General features: G+C 51.7%; 1 protein-coding gene across 5 annotated transcripts in view; it reads right to left on the bottom strand.

Annotated features, from left to right (window-relative positions):
* EXOC3L1 (exocyst complex component 3 like 1) overlaps positions 1 to 20,651 on the bottom strand; it is a 78,679-nt gene that overhangs the window by 11,797 nt on the left and 46,231 nt on the right. For 2 of the 5 annotated variants that reach the window (XR_010189516.1, XR_010189517.1), the window contains exons 9-11: positions 9,864 to 10,005; positions 3,777 to 3,899; positions 2,286 to 2,446 (exon numbers count right to left, since the gene is read on the bottom strand). Coding sequence is in view for 3 of the 5 variants with exons in the window: in XM_063945787.1 (XP_063801857.1) it covers positions 2,291 to 2,446; positions 3,777 to 3,899; positions 9,864 to 10,005 (421 nt within the window). In the remaining 2 variants the exon portion in view is untranslated. The remainder of the gene's footprint in view (positions 1 to 2,285; positions 2,447 to 3,776; positions 3,900 to 9,863; positions 10,006 to 20,651) is intronic. The other 3 variants (XM_063945787.1, XM_063945788.1, XM_063945789.1) reach the window with 2 other exon arrangements.

Genomic DNA, 20,651 nt, shown 5'->3' with positions numbered 1-20,651 from the left:
ACACACCTCCCCTCATACCATCACCCGGCCACAAACATCCCCCCATACCATCACCCTGGCTGCACTGCCATCCCCTCACCCCCTACCATCACCCCGGCCACACACCTCCCCTCATACCATCACCCGGCCACACACATCCCCCCATACCATCACCCTGGCAACACTGCCATACATCCCCCCACCATAACATCGCCCCGGACACACTGCTAGACATCCACTCCGTACCATCACACTGGCTGCACTGCCACACATCCCCCCATACCATCACCCCAGCCGCTAATTCCCCCCATACCGTCACCCTGGCCACACATCCCCCCCAGACCATCACGCTGGCCACACATCCCCCCCCATACCATCACCCTGGTCACACTTCCCTCCCATGCCATCACGCTGGCCGCACATCCCCCCCCCCCATACCATCACCCTGGCTACACATCCCCCCCCATACCATCACCCTGGCTACACATCCCCCCCCCCCATACCATCACCTTGGCTGCACATCCTACCCCCCATACCATCACCCCGGCCGTACTGCCACACATCCCCCCCATACCATCACCCCAGCCGTACTGCCACACAACCCCCCCATACCATCACCCCAGCCGTACTGCCACACAACCCCCCCATACCATCACCCCAGCCGCACATCCCCCCCATACCATCAACCTGGCCGAGCATCCCACCCATACCATCTCCCTGGCCGCACATCCCGCCCATACCATCAACCTGGCCGAGCATCCCACCCATACCATCACCCTGGCCGCACATCCCCCCATAACATTACCCTGGCCGCACATGCCCCCCATAACATTACCCTGGCCGCATATTCCCCACATACCATCACCCTGGCCGTACTGCCACACACCCCCACACCATCACCCCGTCCACACATCCCCCCCCATACCATCACCCCATACCATCACCCTGGCCGTACTGCCACACCCCCCCACACCATCACCCCGTCCACACATCCCCCCCCATACCATCACCCCATACCATCACCCTGGCCGCACATCCCCACCCATGCCATCACCCTGGCTGCACATCTCCCCATGCCATCACCTTGGCCGAACATCCCCCCCATACCATCACCCTGGCCGTACATCCCCCCCCCCCATACCATCACCCCAGCCGTACTGCCACACATCCCCCTATACCATCACACTGGCAGCACTTCCACACATCCCCTCATACGATCACCCTAGCCGCACTGTCCCCTCCATACCATCACCCCAGCTGCTAATTCCCCCATACCGTCACCCTGGCCGCATATCCCCCCCATACCCCCACCCCGGCCGTACATCCCCCCCCCCCCATACAATCACCCTGGCCACACATTCCCCCCACATACCATCTCCCCCACATACCATCTCCCCGGCTGTACTTCAACACATCCCCCCATACAATCACCCTGGCCGCACTGCCACACATCCCCTCCATAACATCACGCTGGCAGCACATCCCCCCTTACCATCACCATGCCCGCGCATCCCCCCCATCCCATCACCCCGGTCGCACTGCCATACATCCCCCCCATACCATCACCCTGGCCACTGCCATACACCCCCCCCCACCATACCATCACTCCGGACACACTGCCACACATCCCCCATACCATCACCCCGGCCACACTGCTAAACATCTCCCCATACCATCACTCTGGCCACACTGCCACACCCCCCCATACCATCACCTTGGCCGTACACCCCCCCCATACCATTACCCTAGCCGCACATCCCTCCCATACCATTACGCTGGCTGCACATCCCCCCATACCATCACCTTGGCCGAAACAACCCCCCATACCATCACCATGGCCACACATCCCCCCATAACATTACCCTGGCCGCACATCCCCCCATACCATCTCCCTGGCCGCATATTCCCCCCATACCATCACCCTGGCCGTACTGCCACCCCCCCCCCCATACCATCACCCCGTCCACACATCCCCCCTCCATACCATCACCCTGGCCGCACATCCCCACCCATGCCATCACCCTGGCTGCACATCCCCACCCATGCCATCACCCTGGCTGCACATCCCCACCCATGCCATCACCCTGGCTGCACATCCCCCCATACCATCACCTAGGCCGAACATCCCCCCCATACCATCACCCTGGCCGCATATCCCCCCCATACCATCACCGTGGCCACACTACCACACATCCCCCCCCCCCCCCCATACCATCACCCCAGACACACTGCCACACATCCCCTTATACCATCACACTTCCATGAGATTCCCTTCCCCTTCCTGTCTGTAGGCAGAACCCACACACCTTACCATTCTATGGAGAGAAGATCCCAGCTGTTCAGCATCCATAGACATCCTCTCGGCCAGCTGCTGTCTCTCCCCACAGCTCCGACATACCAGCTTACTGTGCATGAGAGCCTTGGCATACTCAATGGCAATCATCCGCTCAGTCTGTGCAAGGAGGTACTAGGGAACAAGACAGCAAATCTACTGTATTCACATCCGGGCACCTGGTGTAACCAATCCCATGGGTGACCACAGGAGACAGGACACCTGGTGTAACCAATCACACGTGTGACCACAGGGAGATGGGACACCTGGTGTAACCAATCACACGTGTGACCACAGGGAGATGGGATACCTGGTGTAAGCCAATCACACGGGTGACCACAGGGAGACAGGACACCTTGTGTAACCAATCACACGGGTGACCACAGGGAGACGGGACACCTGGTGTAACCCAATCACACGGGTGACCACAGGGAGATGAGACACCTGGTGTAACCAATCACACGGGTGACCACAGGGAGACGGGACACCTGGTGTAACCAATCACACGGGTGACCACAGGGAGACGGGACACCTGGTGTAACCAATCACACGGGTGACCACATGGAGTCGGGACACCTGGTGTAATCAATCACACGGGTGACCACAGGGAGACGGGACACCTGGTGTAACCAATCACACGGGTGACCACAGGGAGACGAGACACCTGGTGTAACCAATCACACGGGTGACCACAGGGAGACGGGACACCTGGTGTAACCAATCACACGGGTGACCACCCACAGGGAGACGGGACACCTGGTGTAACCAATCACACGGGTGACCACAGGGAGACAGGACACCTGGTGTAACCAATCACACGGGTGACCACAGGGAGACGAGACACCTGGTGTAACCAATCACACGGGTGACCACAGGGAGACGGGACACCTGGTGTAACCAATCACACGGGTGACCACAGGGAGACGGGACACCTGGTGTAACCAATCACACGGGTGACCACAGGGAGACGGGACACCTGGTGTAACCAATCACACGGGTGACCACATGGAGTCGGGACACCTGGTGTAACCAATCACACGGGTGACCACAGGGAGACGGGACACCTGGTGTAACCAATCACACGGGTGACCACAGGGAGACGAGACACCTGGTGTAACCAATCACACGGGTGACCACAGGGAGACGGGACACCTGGTGTAACCAATCACACGGGTGACCACAGGGAGACGAGACACCTGGTGTAACCAATCACACGGGTGACCATATTGGGCAGTTTTGGACTATTTGTCAGTAATGAATCATATGGCAGTTGCCGGACAGTCTTGGTATATGTGACCGTTTACATAGAAGGATTATGGGACAGGTCAATGTGGGCAGCTAGTATGTATACGGCAGGTCTGTAAATGGTAGATTAAGTGAAACCAGCAGAGACTCCAGCAGTGATGAAGAAACACTATAATTATATATATAAGCCAGAGGGAGGCGCTCTAACGCAGACACTGACCTGAAATACGGGAGCTCTGGCCTTGGACAGGTATTGGTTGAAGTTTTCCATCTTCTCACAGATTACGCGCACAGTATCTGAACTGGCCAGCCATGGCCGGGATGGGATCTCACGGAACAGAGGCTGCGGCAACATAGCAACACATTACACCTAGGAGTTCTGCAGCAGGACCCGCCCAGCACTGCGTTCTGTCTTCGGCTTTACTCCCACATACTCCCATGTAATAACCTGGTGGATCACCTACTGTTACTCTGTGTCACCTGTCACCGCCCTAATACTCACTCACCTGTCACTGCCCTGCTCTAATACTCACTCACCTGTCACCGCCCTAATACTCACTCATCTGTCACTGACCTGCTCTAATACTCACCTGTCACTGTCCTACTCTAATACTCACTCGCCTGTCACTGCCCTACTCTAATACTCACTCACCTGTCACTGCCCTGCTGTAATAATCACTTACCTGTCACCGCCCTAATACTCACTCCCCTGCTCTAATACTCACTAAACTGTCACTGCCCTGCTCTAATACTCACCTGTCACCACCCTAATACTCACTCACCTGTCACTGCCTTGCTCTAATACTCACACACCTGTCACTGCCCTGCTCTAATACTCACTCACCTGTCACTGCCCTGCTCTAATACTCACTCACCTGTCACTGCCCTGCTGTAATAATCACTCACCTGTCACCGCCCTAATACTCACTCACATGTCACTGCCCTGCTCTAATAATCACTCATCTGTCACTGCCCTGCTCTAATACTCACTCACTCACCTGTCACTGTCCTACTTTAATACTCACTCACCTGTCACTGCCCTGCTGTAATAATCACTCACCTGTCACCGCCCTAATACTCACTCACCTGTCACTGCCCTGCTCTAATACTCACTAAACCAGGCCTGGCCAACCTGTGGCTCTCCAGATGTTGTGAAACTACACATCCCAGCATGCCTTGCCACAGTTTTAGCATTCCCTAATAGCAAAACTGTGGCAAAGCATGATGGGACTTGTAGTTTTACAACAGCTGGAGAGCCACAGGTTGGCCAGGCCTGGACTAAACTGTCACTGCCCTGCTGTAATAATCCCTCACCTGTCACCACCCTAATACTCACTCACCTGTCACTGCCCTGCTCTATTACTCACACACCTGTCACTGCCCTGCTCTAATACTCACTCACCTGTCACTGCCCTGCTCTAATACTCACTCATCTGTCACTGCCCTGCTGTAATAATCACTCACCTGTCACCGCCCTAATACTCACTCACCTGTCACTGCCCTGCTCTAATACTCACTCATCTGTCACTGCCCTGCTCTAATACTCACTCACCTGTCACTGTCCTACTTTAATACTCACTCGCCTGTCACTGCCCTGCTGTAATAATCACTCACCTGTCACTGCCCTGCTCTAATACTCTCTCAACTCTCACTGCTCTAATACTCACCTGTCACTGCCCTACTCTGTTACTCACTCACCTGTCACTGCCCTGCTGTAATAATCCCTCACCTGTCACCACCCTAATACTCACTCACCTATCACTGCCCTGATCTAACACTCACACACCTGTCACTGCCCGGCTCTAATATTCACTCACCTGTCACTGCTCTGCTCTAATATTCACCTGTCATTGCCAGGCTCTAATACTCACCTGTCACTGCCCATCTCTATACCTCACCTGTCACTGCCCTACTCTAATACTCACCTGTCCCTGCTCTCCTTTAATACTCACTCACTTGTCACTGCCGTGCTCTAATATTCACTCACCTGTCACTGCCCAAATACTCACTCACCTGTCACTGCCCTATAATACTCACTCACCTGTCACTGCCCTGCTCTAATACTCATCTGTCACTGCCCTGCTCTAATACGCACTCACCTGTCACTGCCCTACTCTAATACTCGTTAACCTGTCACTGCCCTGCTCTAATACTCACTCACCTGCACTGCACTACCCTAATACTCATTAACCTGTCACTGCCCTGCTCTAATACGCACTCACCTGTCACTGCCCTACTCTATTACTCACTCACCTGTCACTGCCCTGCTGTAATAATCCCTCACCTGTCACCACCCTAATACTCACTCACATATCACTGCCCTGATCTAACACTCACACACCTGTCACTGCCATGCTCTAATATTCACTCACCTGTCATTGCCCTGCTCTAATACTCACCTGTCACTGCCCATCTCTATACCTCACCTGTCACTGCCCTACTCTAATACTCACCTGTCCCTGCTCTCCTTTAATACTCACTCACTTGTCACTGCCCATCTCTAATCCTCACCTGTCGCTACCCTGCTCTAAGACTCACTCTCCTGTTATTGCCCTGCTCTAATACGCACCCACCTGTCACTGACCTGCTCTAATACTCACTCTTCTGTCACTGCCCTACTCTAATACTCACCTGTCACTGCCCAAATACTCACTCACCTGTCACTGCCCTACTCTAATACTCACTCACCTGTCACTGCCCTGCTTTAATACGCACTAACCTGTCACTGCCCTACTCTAATACTCGTTAACCTGTCACTGCCCTGCTCTAATACTCACTCACCTGCCACTGCACTACCCTAATACTCATTAACCTGTCACTGCCCTGCTCTAATACGCACTCAACTGTCACTGCCCTGCTCTAATACTCACTCACCTGTCACTGTCCTACTCTAATACTCACTCGCCTGTCACTGCCCTACTCTAATACTCACTCACCTGTCACTGCCCTGCTGTAATAATCACTCACCTGTCACCGCCCTAATACTCACTTACCTGTCACTGCCCTGCTGTAATACTCACTCACCTGTCACCGCCCTAATACTCACTTACCTGTAACTGCCCTGCTGTAATAATCACTCACCTGTCACTGCCCTGCTCTAATACTCACTCAACTCTCACTGCTCTAATACTCACCTGTCACTGCCCTACTCTATTACTCACTCACCTGTCACTACACTGCTGTAATAATCACTCACCTGTCACCACCCTAATACTCACTCACCTATCACTGCCCTGCTCTAACACTCACACACCTGTCACTGCCCTGCTCTAATACTCACTCACCTGTCACTGTCCTAGTCTAATACTCACTCGCCTGTCACTGCCCTACTCTGATACTCACTACCTGTCACTGCCCTGCTGTAATAATCACTCACCTGTCACCGCCCTAATACTCACTCACCTGTCACTGCTGTAATAATCACTTACCTGTCACCGCCCTAATACTCACTCACCTGTCACTGCCCTACTCTGATACTCACTCACCTGTCACTGCCCTGCTGTAATAATCCCTCACCTGTCACCACCCTAATACTCACTCACCTGTCACTGCCCTGCTCTAATACTCACACACCTGTCACTGCCCTGCTCTAATACTCACCTGACACTGCCCTGCTCTAATATTCACTCACCTGTCACTGCCCTACTCTAATACTCATCTGTCACTGCCCTACTCTATTACTAACTCACCTGTCATTGCCCTGCTGTAATAATCCCTCACCTGTCACCACCCTAATACTCACTCACCTATCACTGCCCTGCTCTAATACTCACTCACCTGTCACTGCCCTACTCTAATCCTCACCTGTCATTACTCTGCTCTAAGACTCACTCACCTCACCTGTCACTGCCCTGCTCTAATATTCACTTACCTGTCACTGCTCTGCTCTAATATTCACCTGTCATTGCCCTGCTCTAATACTCATCTGTCACTGCCCATCTCTATACCTCACCTGTCACTGCCCTACTCTAATACTCACCTGTCCCTGCTCTCCTTTAATACTCACTCACTTGTCACTGCCCATCTCTAATCCTCACCTGTCGCTACCCTGCTCTAAGACTCACTCTCCTGTCATTGCCCTGCTCTAATACGCACTCACCTGTCACTGACCTGCTCTAATACTCACTCTTCTGTCACTGCCCTACTCTAATACTCACCTGTCACTGCCCAAATACTCACTCACCTGTCACTGCCCTACTCTAATACTCACTCACCTGTCACTGCCCTACTCTAATACTCGTTAACCTGTCACTGCCCTGCTCTAATACTCACTCACCTGTCACTGCCCTGCTGTAATAATCACTCACCTGTCACCGCCCTGCTCCAATACTCACTCACCTGTCACTGCTCTGCTCTAATATTCACCTGTCACTGCCCTACTCTAATCCTCACCTGTCATTACCCTGCTCTAAGACTCACTCACCTCACCTGTCACTGCCCTGCTCTAATATTCACTCACCTGTCACTGCCCTGTTCTAATACTTGTCTGTCACTGCCCTGCTCCAATACGCACTCACCTGTCACTGCCCTACTCTAATACTCGTTAACCTGTCACTGCCCTGCTCTAATACTCACTCACCTGCCACTGCACTACTCTAATACTCATTAACCTGTCACTGCCCTGCTCTAATACGCACTCGCCTGTCACTGCCCTGCTCTAATATGCACTCACCTGTCACTAACCTGCTCTAATACTCACCTGTCACTGCCCAGCTCTAATACTCACCTGACACTGCCCTGCTCTAATATTCACTCACCTGTCACTGCCCTACTCTAATACTCACTCACCTATCACTGCCCTACTCTAATACTCACTCACCTGTCACTGCCCTGCTCTACTCTAATACTCAGACTCACTATCACTGCCCTACTCTCATACTCACTCACCTGTCACTGCCCTCCTCTAATCCTTAGCCTCACCAGTCCCTGCTCTCCTCTAATCCTCAGTCTCACCTGTCACTGCCCTACTCTAATACATACTCACTCACCTGTCACTGCCTTACTCTACTACTCAGATTCAACTATCTCTGCCCTATTCTAATACTCTCACCTTTCACTGCCCTACTCTAATACTGTCACCTGTCATTGCCCTGCTCTAATACTCTCACCTGACACTGACCTACTCTAATACTCAGACTCACTATCACTGCCCTACTCTCATACTCACTCACCGGTCACTGCCCTGCTGTAATCCTCAGCCTCACCAGTCCCTGCTCTCCTCTAATCCTCAACCTCACCAGTCCCTGCTCCCCTCTAATCCTCAGATTCACCTGTCCCTGCTCTCCTCTAATCCTCAAATTCACCTGTCCCTGCTCTCCTCAACCTCACCTGTCCCTGTTCTCCTCTAATCCTCAACCTCATCTGTCCTTCCTCTCCTCAAATCCTCAGGCTCACCTGTCCCTGTTCTCCTTTAATCCTCAGCCGCACCTGTCCCTCTTCTCCTCTAATCCTCAACCTCACCTGTACCTGCTCTCCTCTAATACTCAGCCTCACCTGTCCCTGCTCTCCACTAATTCTCAGGCTCACCTGTCCCTGTTCTCCTCTAATCCTCATCCTCACCTGTCCCTGCTCTACTCTAATCCTCAACCTCACCTGTCCCTCCTCTAATCCTCAAACTCACCTGCCTCTGGTCTCATCTAATCCTCACCTGTCCCTCCTCTCCTCTAATCCTCAGCCTCACCAGTCCCTGCTCTCCTCTGATCCTCAGATTCACCTGTCCCTGCTCTCCTCTAATCCTTATCCTCACCTGTCCCTGCTCTACTCTAATCCTCAGCCTCACCTGTCCCTGCTCTTCTCTAATGCTTAGTCTCACCTGTCCCTGCTCTCCTCTAATCCTCAGCCTCACCTGTCCCTGCTCTCCTCTAATGCTTTGTCTCACCTGTACCTGCTCTCCTCTAATCCTCAGCCTCACCTGTCCCTGCTCTCCTCTAATCCTCAGCCTCACCTATCCCTGCTCTCCTCTAATCCTCAGCCTCACCTGTCCCTGCTCTCCTCTAATCCTCAGCCTCACCTGTCCCTGCTCTCCTCTAAGCCTCAATCTCACCTGTCCCTGCTTTACTCTAATCCTCAGCCTCACCCGTCCCTCCTCTAATCCTCACACTCACCTGTCTCTGTTTTCAACTAATCCTCAGGCTCACCTGTCCCTCCTCTCCTCTAATCCTCAGCCTCACCTGTCCTTACTCTCCTCTAATGTTTAGTCTCACCTGTCCCTACTCTCCTCTAATCCTCAGCCTCACCTGTCCCTCCTCTCCTGGATAATAAGAGATGGTGCTTTTATAGCATAATTTGCTTTCCTTGTGTTAGGTACCTGGATCTCTGTCTGTAGCTCATCCAGGAGTAGATGAGATGCTTTCTTTTGGGCCTTGTTCAGTGATGTTGGCAGACAGGGCACTGCTTTCCTGAAGAGGGGACTGCTTGGTTCCTCTGGCTGCAGGTAGGAGATAGAGGAGCTGCAAACAACACACAGTGAATTGAGACGCCTAGCAGACGCTTTCTCTGCTCATATCTAGAATTAATGACATGAATGCATAGAAATACTGAGCTACACCTGCAGGTAGTGTGCAGGTGCCCCTCATGGTCACTCTACCACCCGTGTGTCACCTTACAGTCACTCTACCACCCTTGTGTCACCTTACATTCACTGTATCACCCTTGTGTCACCTTACAGTCACTGTACCACAGTTGTGTCACCTTACAGTCACTCTACCACCCTTGTGTCACCTTACAGTCACTCTACCACAGCTGTAATATCTTGTATGCTGTGTCCATCTTGCAAAAGGGGGAGGGTCTTTTTTAAGACTGAACAATAAACATCTTGCCTCAAGACCACTGCCTTCATCTTGCGACTACCAGGAATGTGACAAACACACTATTGTTCTCTGCCTGTCCTGGAGCGAGTCCAGCATCTTCAGCTCTGCCCTCTGCCACCTACCGATGCAAGGGCCTGGTCAATGGTCAGTGGGCAACCAGCCAACGCCAACCTGGAGATGTGTCAGCAGCATGTCCACACATACACAGCAGCAAGCGGTACAGGTAGGAGCCTGAGCAGTAAAGTGGTTACAGGGCCGGTGGTGCGACCTGGTGGTGGCAGCAAAATACCCACCCACTGCGCAGTGGGTGGAGTCAGTAACACAAATTTGACCCAGCGCTTATCAAATCAATTCCTGTTCAGCAGTTAATATAGGGGTAACTCAACCCTATTTGTTTAGCCAAGTAAAAAGAAACAATAGGATTTTAATTACCTACCAGTAAATCCTTTTCTTGTAGTCCGTAGAGGATGCTGGGTTCCACATCAGTACCATGGGGTATAGACGGGTCCACTAGGAGCCATTGGAACTTTAAGAGTTTGAGAGTGTGGGCTGGCTCCTCCCTCTATGCCCCTCCTACCAGACCCATTCTAGAAACTGTGCCCGAGGAGACGGACAACTTCGAGAGAAGGATTTCACACAGATAGTGGCGAGATTCACACCAGCTCACACACAAGGCAAACCAAGCTAACTAGCTTGAAACAGCAGCAGCGGCTGAACAATATTACTTACCTAGTAACAAAACAGTACCTTAACCAAGAACTAAGTAGTATTGAACTAAGTAACCACTGCAGGAAAACATAGCGCTGGGCAGGCGCCCAGCATCCTCTACGAACTGCGAGAAAAGGATTTACCGGTAGGTAATTAAAAGCCTATTTTCTCTTACGTCCTAGAGGATGCTGGGGTCCACATTAGTACCATGGGGATGTACCAAAGCTCCCAGAACGGGAGGGAGAGCGCGGAGGCTCCTGCAGAACTGACTGACCAAACTTAAGGTCCTCAGAGGCCAAAGTATCGAACTTGTAGAACTTAGCAAACGTGTTCAACCCTGACCAAGCAGCCGCTCGACAAAGCTGTAAAGCCGAGATTTCCTGGGCGGCTGCCCAGGAAGAACCCACCTTATGAGTAGAGTGGGCCTTAACAGACATAGGACACTGCAATCCTGCCGTAGAATACGCATGCTGGATAGTGAACCTGATCCAGCGAGAGATTGTCTGCTTAGAAGCAGGACACCCAAGTTTCTTGGGATCATACAGGACAAACAGATAGTCCGATTTTCTGTGACGAGCAGTCCTCTTCACATAGATTTTCAGAGCCCTTACAACATCCAAGGACTTTGATGAAATTGAGGAGTCAGTAGCAACTGGCACCACAATAGGTTAGTTGATATGAAATGCCGACAAAACCTTCGGAAGGAACTGCTGACGTGTCCAGAGCTCAGCTCTATCTTCATGGAAGATCAAGTAGGGGCTCTTACAAGATAAAGCCCCCAACTCTGACATATGTGTAGCAGAAGCTAAGGCCAACAAAGTGACAGCCTTCCACGTGACAAACTTGACCTCAACCTCCGGTAGAGGCTCGAACCAATCCGATTGGAGTTACTGTAACACCACGTTAAGATCCCAGGGCGCCGTAGGCGGCACAAAGGGAGGCTGGATGTGCAGAACCCCTTTCAGAAAAGTCTGAACCTCAGGGAGGGAAGCCAATTGTTTCTGGAAGAAAATTGATAGGGCCAAAATCTGGACCTTTACGGATCCCAACCTCAGGCCCATATCCACACCCACTTGCAGGAAGAGGAGAAACCGTCCCAGTTGAAACTCCACCATAGGAAACTTCTTGGATTCACGACAGGATACATATTTTTTCCAAATACGATGGTAATGTTTAGACGTTACTCCTTTCCTAGCCTGTATCAGGGTAGGAATAACCTTGTTCGGAATGCCCTTCCGAGCTAATATCTGGCGTTCAACCTCCATGTAGCCGCGGTAAGTCTTGATAAGCGAACGGCCCCTGCTGTAGCAGGTCCTCCCGAAGAGGGAGAGACCTCGGCTCTTCTAGCAGAAGATCCGCATACCAAGCCCTTCTTGGCCAGTCCGAAGCAATGAGGATTGCCTGAACTCTTGTTCTCCTTATGAGTTTTAAAACTCTTGGAATGAGTGGAAGTGGAGGAAACACGTACACCGACTGGAACACCCACGGAGTCACTATGGCGTCCACCGCCACGGCTTGTGGGTCCCTCGACCTGGAACAATACCGCCGAAGCTTGAGGTACTCCCCAAAGGTCTGTTACCTCCGTGAACACCTCCAGATGGAGTCCCCACTCCCCTGGATGTCTGCTGAGGAAGTCCGCTTCCCAGTTGTCTACACCCAGAATGAAGATCGCTGACAACGCCACAGCGTGGTTTTCTGCCCAGAGGATGATTCTTGTTACCTCTGACATTGCAGCTCTGCTCTTCGTTCTGCCCTGTCGGTTTATGTAAGCTACTTTTGTTACATTGGGCCATTCAAGTGCAATCAGACAATCTCGCAGAATATGGGACTCTTGGAAAAGACCGTTGTAGACGGCTCTTAGTTCCAGAATGTTTATCAGCAGGCCGGCTTCCAGACTTGACCACCTTCTTTGGAAGGTCTCCCCTTGAGTGACTGCTCCCCAGCCCCGGAGACTTGCATCTGTGGTTAGAAGGATCCAGTCCTGAATCCCGAACCTGTGGCCCTCCAGAAAGTGAGGTAATTGTAGCCACCAGAGGAGTGAAAGCCTGGCCTTTGGCGACAGACGTATTCTTTGGTGCATGTGCAGATGAGATCCCGACCACTTGTCCAGGAGATCCAGTTGGAAGGGCCGAGCATGAAACCTCCCGTACTGCAGAGCCTCGTAAGAGGCCACCATCTTCCCCAGAAGACAAATGCACTGATGAACCGACACCCAGGCTAGCTTCAGGACATCCCGGACCATTGTCTGTATCACCAACGCTTTCTCCTCTGGGAGCAACACCCTCTGCACTTCCGTGTCGAGGATCATCCCCAGAAAGGACAACCTCCTGGTTGGCTCCAAATGTGATTTTGGAAGATTCAGGATCCAACCGTGTTCCCTGAGTAGATGGGTCGTGAGAACAATGGACTGCAACAGCTTCTACTTGGACGATGCCTATATCAGCAGATCATCCAGATACGGAATTATGTTCAACCCCTGTCTGCGGAGGAGAACCATCATCTCCGCCATCACCTTGGTGAATACCCTCTTTGCTGTGGAGAGGCCGAATGGCAGGGCCTGGAACTGAAATTGACGGTCTAACAGTGCGAATCGGAGAAAAGCTTGATGCTGCGGCCAAATCGGAATGTGGAGGTACGCATCCTTGATATCCAGGGATACCAGGAATTCCCCTTCCTCCAGACCTGATATCACTGCCCTCAGAGACTCCATTTTGAACTTGAACTCTCTCAGAAAGGGGTTTAGTGACATTAAGTTCAAAATGGGCCTGACCGAACCATACGGTATCGGTACCACGAAAAGGTTCGAATAGTAACCTTTGTTTTGCAAATGTGGTGGAACTGGTACAATGACCTGTGACTCCACCAACTTCTGGATGGCTTCCTGTAGGATAGCCCTGTCCGCCAGCAAAGCTGGCAAGCCTGATTTGAAGATTCAGTGAGGAGGGAGATCCTGAAACTCCAGCCTGTACCCCCTGGGACACTATCTTGCATCCAGGAATCCAGGCCGGACGACACCCAGACATGGCTGAAATGCCTGAGTCTCGTCCCCACCTCCAGGCTGCACGGTCCACCGTCATGCTGAGGACTTAGGCGTACCTGAAGCAGGCTTCTGTTACTGGGAACCTGCGGCAGCAGGTTTCTTGGATTTCGGCCGACCTCCCCTAAAGAAGGTGTTAGATGGCTTGGTCTTTCTTGCTTTAGTAGCCCGAAAGGACTGCAATGCAGGAGAAGTGAAAGGTTTCTTCGTAGCCGGTGCAGCTGACGGAAGAAAAGGTGACTTACCCGTGGTAGCTGTAGAAATCCACGCATCCAGCGCTTCCCCAAAGAGAGCCTGACCTGTGTAGGGTAGGGTCTCCACACCTCTCCTGGATTCCGCGTCGGCAGACCACTGGCGTAGCCAAAGTCCTCTGCGAGCTGAGACAGACATGGAAGATACCCCTGCAGCCATCGAACCCAGGTCCTTCATGGATTCCACCATAAATCCAGCAGAATCCTGAATGTTAAGTAAAAACAATTCAACATCACCCTTATCCATTGTATCTAAATCTTCAAGTAACGTGCCTGACCACTTTATTATAGCTTTGAAAATCCATGCACAGGCAATAGTAGGACGTAGTATCACCCCTGAAGACGTGTAAATGGATTTGAGCGTAGCGTCAATTTTGCGATCAGCCGGTTCTTTTAACGCGGTAGATCCTGGGACAGGTAAAACCACCTTTTTGAGAGTCTGGATACAGATGCGTCAACTATGGGTGGATTTAACCATTTTTTCCTATCTTCCTCAGGGAAAGGAAAAGCAACCAGAACCTTTATAGGAATCTGAATTTTTTTCTCCGGGTTTTCCCAGGCTTTTTCAAAAATAGCATTTAATTCTTTTGACGCAGGGATGGTTAGCGAGACTTTCTTATTGTGTGTAAAGTAAGCCTCCTCAACCTACTCAGGTGTTGTATCAGCAATATTGAATACATCTCTAATGGCCTCTATCATCAACTGCACCCCTTTTGTACGAGATGCCGCCCCCTGCAGTACATCCCCATCCCGTCTGCCGTGTCAGAGTCGGTATCCGTGTCATCCTGCATAATTAGGGCAAGAGCATGTTTTTGGGAGCGTACGTCAGGGGGACCGGAGGCAACAGAAGCGGACCAAACAGCCATTGAGTTCTGTAAAACCTGAGTTGCAGACTCATTTTGTGCCACTCCAGTAGAAATTTGAGAAATCATGCACTTAAGAGAGGCTAACCACTCAGGCTCCCTTGCTGGGACCTGTGCTAAAACAGTGCAATCCTGATTACACAGAATGGGATCCTCTCAGAGGACATATCCTCTGCAGCATATGACACAGAGTCCCTGGACATAGCTTAATGGGGACCACAAACACTCCACACACACACACATGGAAAGGCAGACAGAGTTTCCCCCCAAGAATGCCAAGAGAGACACAGAGATTGGAGCCAATCCACACACAGTGCTTCTTGGATAGAGAACAGCCACTACCCAGCGCTGACTGTGCACCTTAATAGGTTACACAGTATGTACACAGCCTCCTCCCCTCCCCCCCCCCCCCTTCTACAACACCCTGGTACCGTTGTAAGACAGCTCTCCCTTTCAGCGTCTCTGCAGGCAGGGAAATTGGCGCTGAACGCTGCTGGGTCCGCTCTGAAGCTCCGCCCCCTTTCATGGCGCTGCTTCCCGCCCTCTGTTTGAATTATACTGGCCTGAGGTATGTGCTGGCAGTGATCTCACAGCGCCGCACTGTGTACCGCTGAGCCCTGGAGCGCAGTTAATACTGCGCTCCATACCCTGTTGCCGACATCTTCACACTGGCTCCCCGCTTGCTAGGGGGCCGGTGACTAACTCGTCACAAGTCTTCTGGCTCTGTAAGGGGGTGGCGGCATGCTGCTGGGGTGAGTGATCCCCTGTGGTGGGGAACGATCAATCCCCTCAGGAGCTCAGTGTCCTGTCAGCTGAGATAGTGGCTCAGACCCCGCAGGGCGGACACTACTCCCCCCTGAGTCTGGTAGGAGGGGCACAGAGGGAGGAGCCAGCCCACACTCTCAAACTCTTAAAGTGCCAATGGCTCCTAGTGGACCCGTCTATACCCCATGGTTCTAATGGGGTCCCCAGCATCCTCTAGGACGTAACAGAAAAGTTGTATTACAGCGCTACAATACAACTTTTCTTTTTACTTGTGTAACCTCCATCCACGTAATGGGAGTTATGGGAAAGAGGCAGAGTACATTTACAGATGTGTATTAAATGTATTATTGTGCAGATATACATAAGGAAATGTACACGGTCAGAGAAAGTGCCAGAGACTTTTCTAGAAACCCCCAGTGCGGTTACCTTCCCCCCCCCCCCCCCCATATCCCTGAGCAGGGGGAGGGAGCCAGCAACAGGCGGCAGCTGAGATCGTAGAGGCATCCTGAGCCTAAGGAGCTGAGAAGAGGATTTGACCTCATGTGAGAGACGGACCTCGTGCTCTCAGGAGAGCAGACAGGATCATGGCAGCTTGAGGCAGCGGGAGACGGAGCAGCAGAATAGGCGGGAGCACTGACAGGGATCGGTGACAGCGGGAACAGCGCTCAGGGGACAAGGGAGTGGAGAGGCATAAGCACCAGTCAGTGTTCAGGTGCCTGCATTTCCCTTCTAGAGGAGGCTGGACGGTCAGTCATGGGAGCATCACCAGCAGCTTAATGTAGACGATCAGCGCTGCGTAAAGGAGAGGTCTGTACAAACTCACCGGACCTCTCTCACATCAGGAGACAGATAGTAACGGGGGGCAACAGTCTCCTCTGTCTTTACCCGCAGTCGTTAGTAGGCTAATAACTTCTGACTGAGCCAGCACAATGTGACCGGTTGATACACTTCTCTGCTGCAAAGCCTGTATGCAATATAGCCCTCCACTGACTGAGTAAAGGGACTTCTAGCCACCTGTAACACAGGACTGAAGGCTTTAAACACTGACAAAGTCTCTGCAAATTTAGGCATAGAGGGCGGGAGGTATTAACATACATCCCCGCCCACCGCAGCGATGCTACTCACATATGTACTAACGTATGTGATGACGGAGGCCCCCCGCGATACCTGTGAGGTGGTGTGCGGGGTGTCCCCGTCACCTCCCTGGGGTCTCATTCTCCTCACAGGCCGGGAATCAGGCAGCAGGCTGTCCCTCGCGCCTCCACCTCCTCCCTGCAGCTGGAAGGACCTCCAGCTGTGTTGCTAGGGGGAGGAGTTTAGCTTTCCGGACCAGGACTGCCTGGATGGAGGGATGGAGGGATTCCGGGGAAGGGGGGTCGGCATCAGCTGTGCGGGGCGGTGGAAGCGGCGGCTGGTGGTAAGAAGCCCATAGTCTTCTACAGGGTATCGGCATCAAAATATGGCGATACTCTCAGCGGCAAAAATGCAGCGGCCGGGGGTTAGTACATACGAAAATGTGGTAAATACCCCGAAAAGGGGGGTTTTACCGCATTTTCCCTTTAGTACTTCCCGCCCAGACAGAGCTGTACCGTACAGTAATATGATAAAGACCTGAAGTGAAAGAAAGAACCTATACAGAGCTAAATTACTTTCTCCAATATAACAGCACAGCAACTTCATTAGATTTACCTTATGTCCAATGATAAACCCCCAGGAATACATTAAACTACATGAGGAGCAATACAACTAGAGTCCGCCTAACGCGAAACCTGCTTCAGTCAGGAAAGGGAGTGGAGAGCTCATTAAATATACATATATATGATCTACTAACTTCCTGTGTGAGAACCATATACATTCTGTATAATAATTACTAATCCAAACTAGAGATGAGCGGGTTCGGTTCGTCGAGATCCGAACTACCCCGAACTTCACGTGGTTTACACGGGTCCGAGGCAGCCTCGGATCTTCCCGCCTTGCTCAGTTAACCCGAACGAGGCCGAATGTCATCATCCCGCTGTTGGATTCTCGCAAGATTCGTATTCCATATAAAGAACCGCGCATCGCCGCCATTTTCACTCGTGTATTGGAGATTGAGCGGAGAGGACGTGCTGCATTGTTGTGTGACCAGTATATACTATATAGTAGTACAGTGCAGCATTTTGGGGACCACCAGTATATAGTTGTACAGTACAGTAGGCCATTGCTGTATCTTGCAGCTCCGTGTCACTTCAAGTATCCATATCTGTGCTGCATTGTTGTGAGCAGTATATAGTAGTACAGTGCAGCATTTTGGTGACCACCAGTATATAGTAGTATAGTACAGTAGGCCATTGCTGTATCTTGCAGCTCCGTGTCACTTCAAGTATCCATATCTGTGCTGCATTGTTGTGAGCAGTATATAGTAGTACAGTGCAGCATTTTGGTGACCACCAGTATATAGTAGTACAGTACAGTAGGCCATTGCTGTATCTTGCTGCTCTGTGTCACTTCTAGTATCCTGATCAGTGCTTAATATCTGTGCTCAGTGTCAGTGCTGCATTGTGGTGACCAGTGTACTACAGTACAATAGTCCAGTGCTGTTCTCGCTGCTCAGTGTCAGTTCTCCGTAGTATCATCAGTGATCAGTATAATCAGTGCTCAGTATAATCAGTGCGCTGTTAGACGTGCGCCCGTTTTCCGCCATTAGTGCATTGGGATTTAGATAATTGATGAAGTTATTGTACAAAATCCCATCTAGATTCCACTTCACTAGACAGGCGATAGCGAGATTTTACCAATTCATGTCAGTGATTTATAATTAATTATTAATTACAGTGATCTTGCCAAATGGTTCCAGTGATTTTGTAATTTTCTTCCAGTGATTTGGACCAATAATACCACTGATTAGAACGAATAATTCCAGTGATTTTGTCATTTTCTTCCAGTGATTTGGACCAATAATACCATTGATTAGAACAAATAATTCCTGTGATATTGAGGTGTTTGTGTCGCTTAGCTTAGCCGTCCAGCGACCGCAGTGCACCTCTTTTTCTCTTTTCTTTGCATCATGTGCTGTTTGGGGCCAATTTTTTTTAAGTGCCATCCTGTCTGCAACTGCAGTGCCACTCCTAGATGGGCCAGGTGTTTGTGCCACCCTCTTGGGTCGCTTAGCTTCAGAGGCGGAACTACCGCCAGTGCAACCAGTGCGTTGCACTGGGGCCCGCCTCTGTCCAGGGGCCCAAAGCATGTAATGAGTCAAACTGACTCATTACATGCCGCTGTGCGCTGCGGGCAACCGCTGCCCGCAGCGCACAGCCGCCCGGAGAGAGGAGAGGAGCAGCGGTACGGGGGAGAAGGAGGAGGAGGGAGCCGAAGGAGGGAGCCGCAGCAGCGCTTTACTACTGGTGGAGGCGCTGCTGCTGCTGCCCCTCTGCTTCACTATAGGCTGTCTTCCGAGAACAGCCTATAGTGAAGCAGAGGGGCAGCAGCAGCAGCGCCTCAACCAATAACACAGCGCTGCTGCGGCTCCCTCCTCCACCTCCCTCCTCCTCCTTCTCTCCAGCCCGGGAATCATCTGACGCTGCACCGAGGAGCCTGAGGCAGCGGAGACGCCGGAGAGGGTAAGTATAATTCTTTCTTTCTGTCTCTTTCTTTCTGTCTCTTTCTTTCTGTCTCTTTCTTTCTTTGTTGGGACTGCCTGCCGCTATGTGTAAAAACGGGGGACTGCTTTCCGCAATGTGTAAAAAGGGGGAATCTGCCTGCCGCAATGTGTAAAAATGGGGAATCTGCCTTCTGCAATGTGTAAAAAGGGGGAATCTGCCGGCCGCAATGTGTAAAAATGGGGAATCTGCCTGCCGCAATGTGTAAAAAGGGGGAATCTGCCTGCCGCAATGTGTAAAAACGGGGGACTGCCTGCCGCAATGTGTAAAAAGGGGGAATCTGCCTGCCGCAATGTGTAAAAACGGGGGACTGCCTGCCGCAATGTGTAAAAACGGGGGACTGCCTGCCGCAATGTGTAAAAAGGGTGAATCTGCCTGCCGCAATGTGTAAAAAGGGGGAATCTGCCTGCCGCAATGTGTAAAAACGGGGGACTGCCTGCCGCAATGTGTAAAAATGGGGGACTGCCTGCCGCAATGTGTAAAAATGGGGAATCTGCCTTCCGCAATGTGTAAAAACGGGGGACTGCCTGCCGCAATGTGTAAAAACGGGGGACTGCCTGCCGCAATGTGTAAGAATGGGGGACTGCCTGCCGCAATGTGTAAAAATGGGGAATCTGCCTGCCGCAATGTGTAAAAATGGGGGACTGCCTGCCGCAATGTGTAAAAACGGGGGACTGCCTGCCGCAATGTGTAAAAACGGGGGACTGCCTGCCGCAATGTGTAAAAATGGGGGACTGCCTGCCGCAATGTGTAAAAAGGGGGGCGCTGTCTGCCGTAATGTGTAACAAGGGCACACTGTCTGCCGTTATGTGTAAAAAGGGGACGCTGTCTGCCGTTATGTGTAAAAAGTGCATGCTGTCTGCCGTAATGTGTAAAAAGGGGGACGCTGTCTGCCGTTATGTGTAAAAAGTGTACGCTGTCTGCCGCTATGTGTAACAAGGGCACGCTGTCTGCCGTAATGTGTAAAAAGGGGACGCTGTCTGCCGCAATGTCTAAAAAGAGGAATCTGTCCGCTGTAAGGTGT

The sequence above is a fragment of the Pseudophryne corroboree genome, chromosome 11, assembly GCF_028390025.1.
Source record: "Pseudophryne corroboree isolate aPseCor3 chromosome 11, aPseCor3.hap2, whole genome shotgun sequence".
In the NCBI taxonomy this organism is placed as follows: domain Eukaryota; kingdom Metazoa; phylum Chordata; class Amphibia; order Anura; family Myobatrachidae; genus Pseudophryne; species Pseudophryne corroboree.
This window is presented reverse-complemented; position numbering and strand designations above follow the sequence as displayed.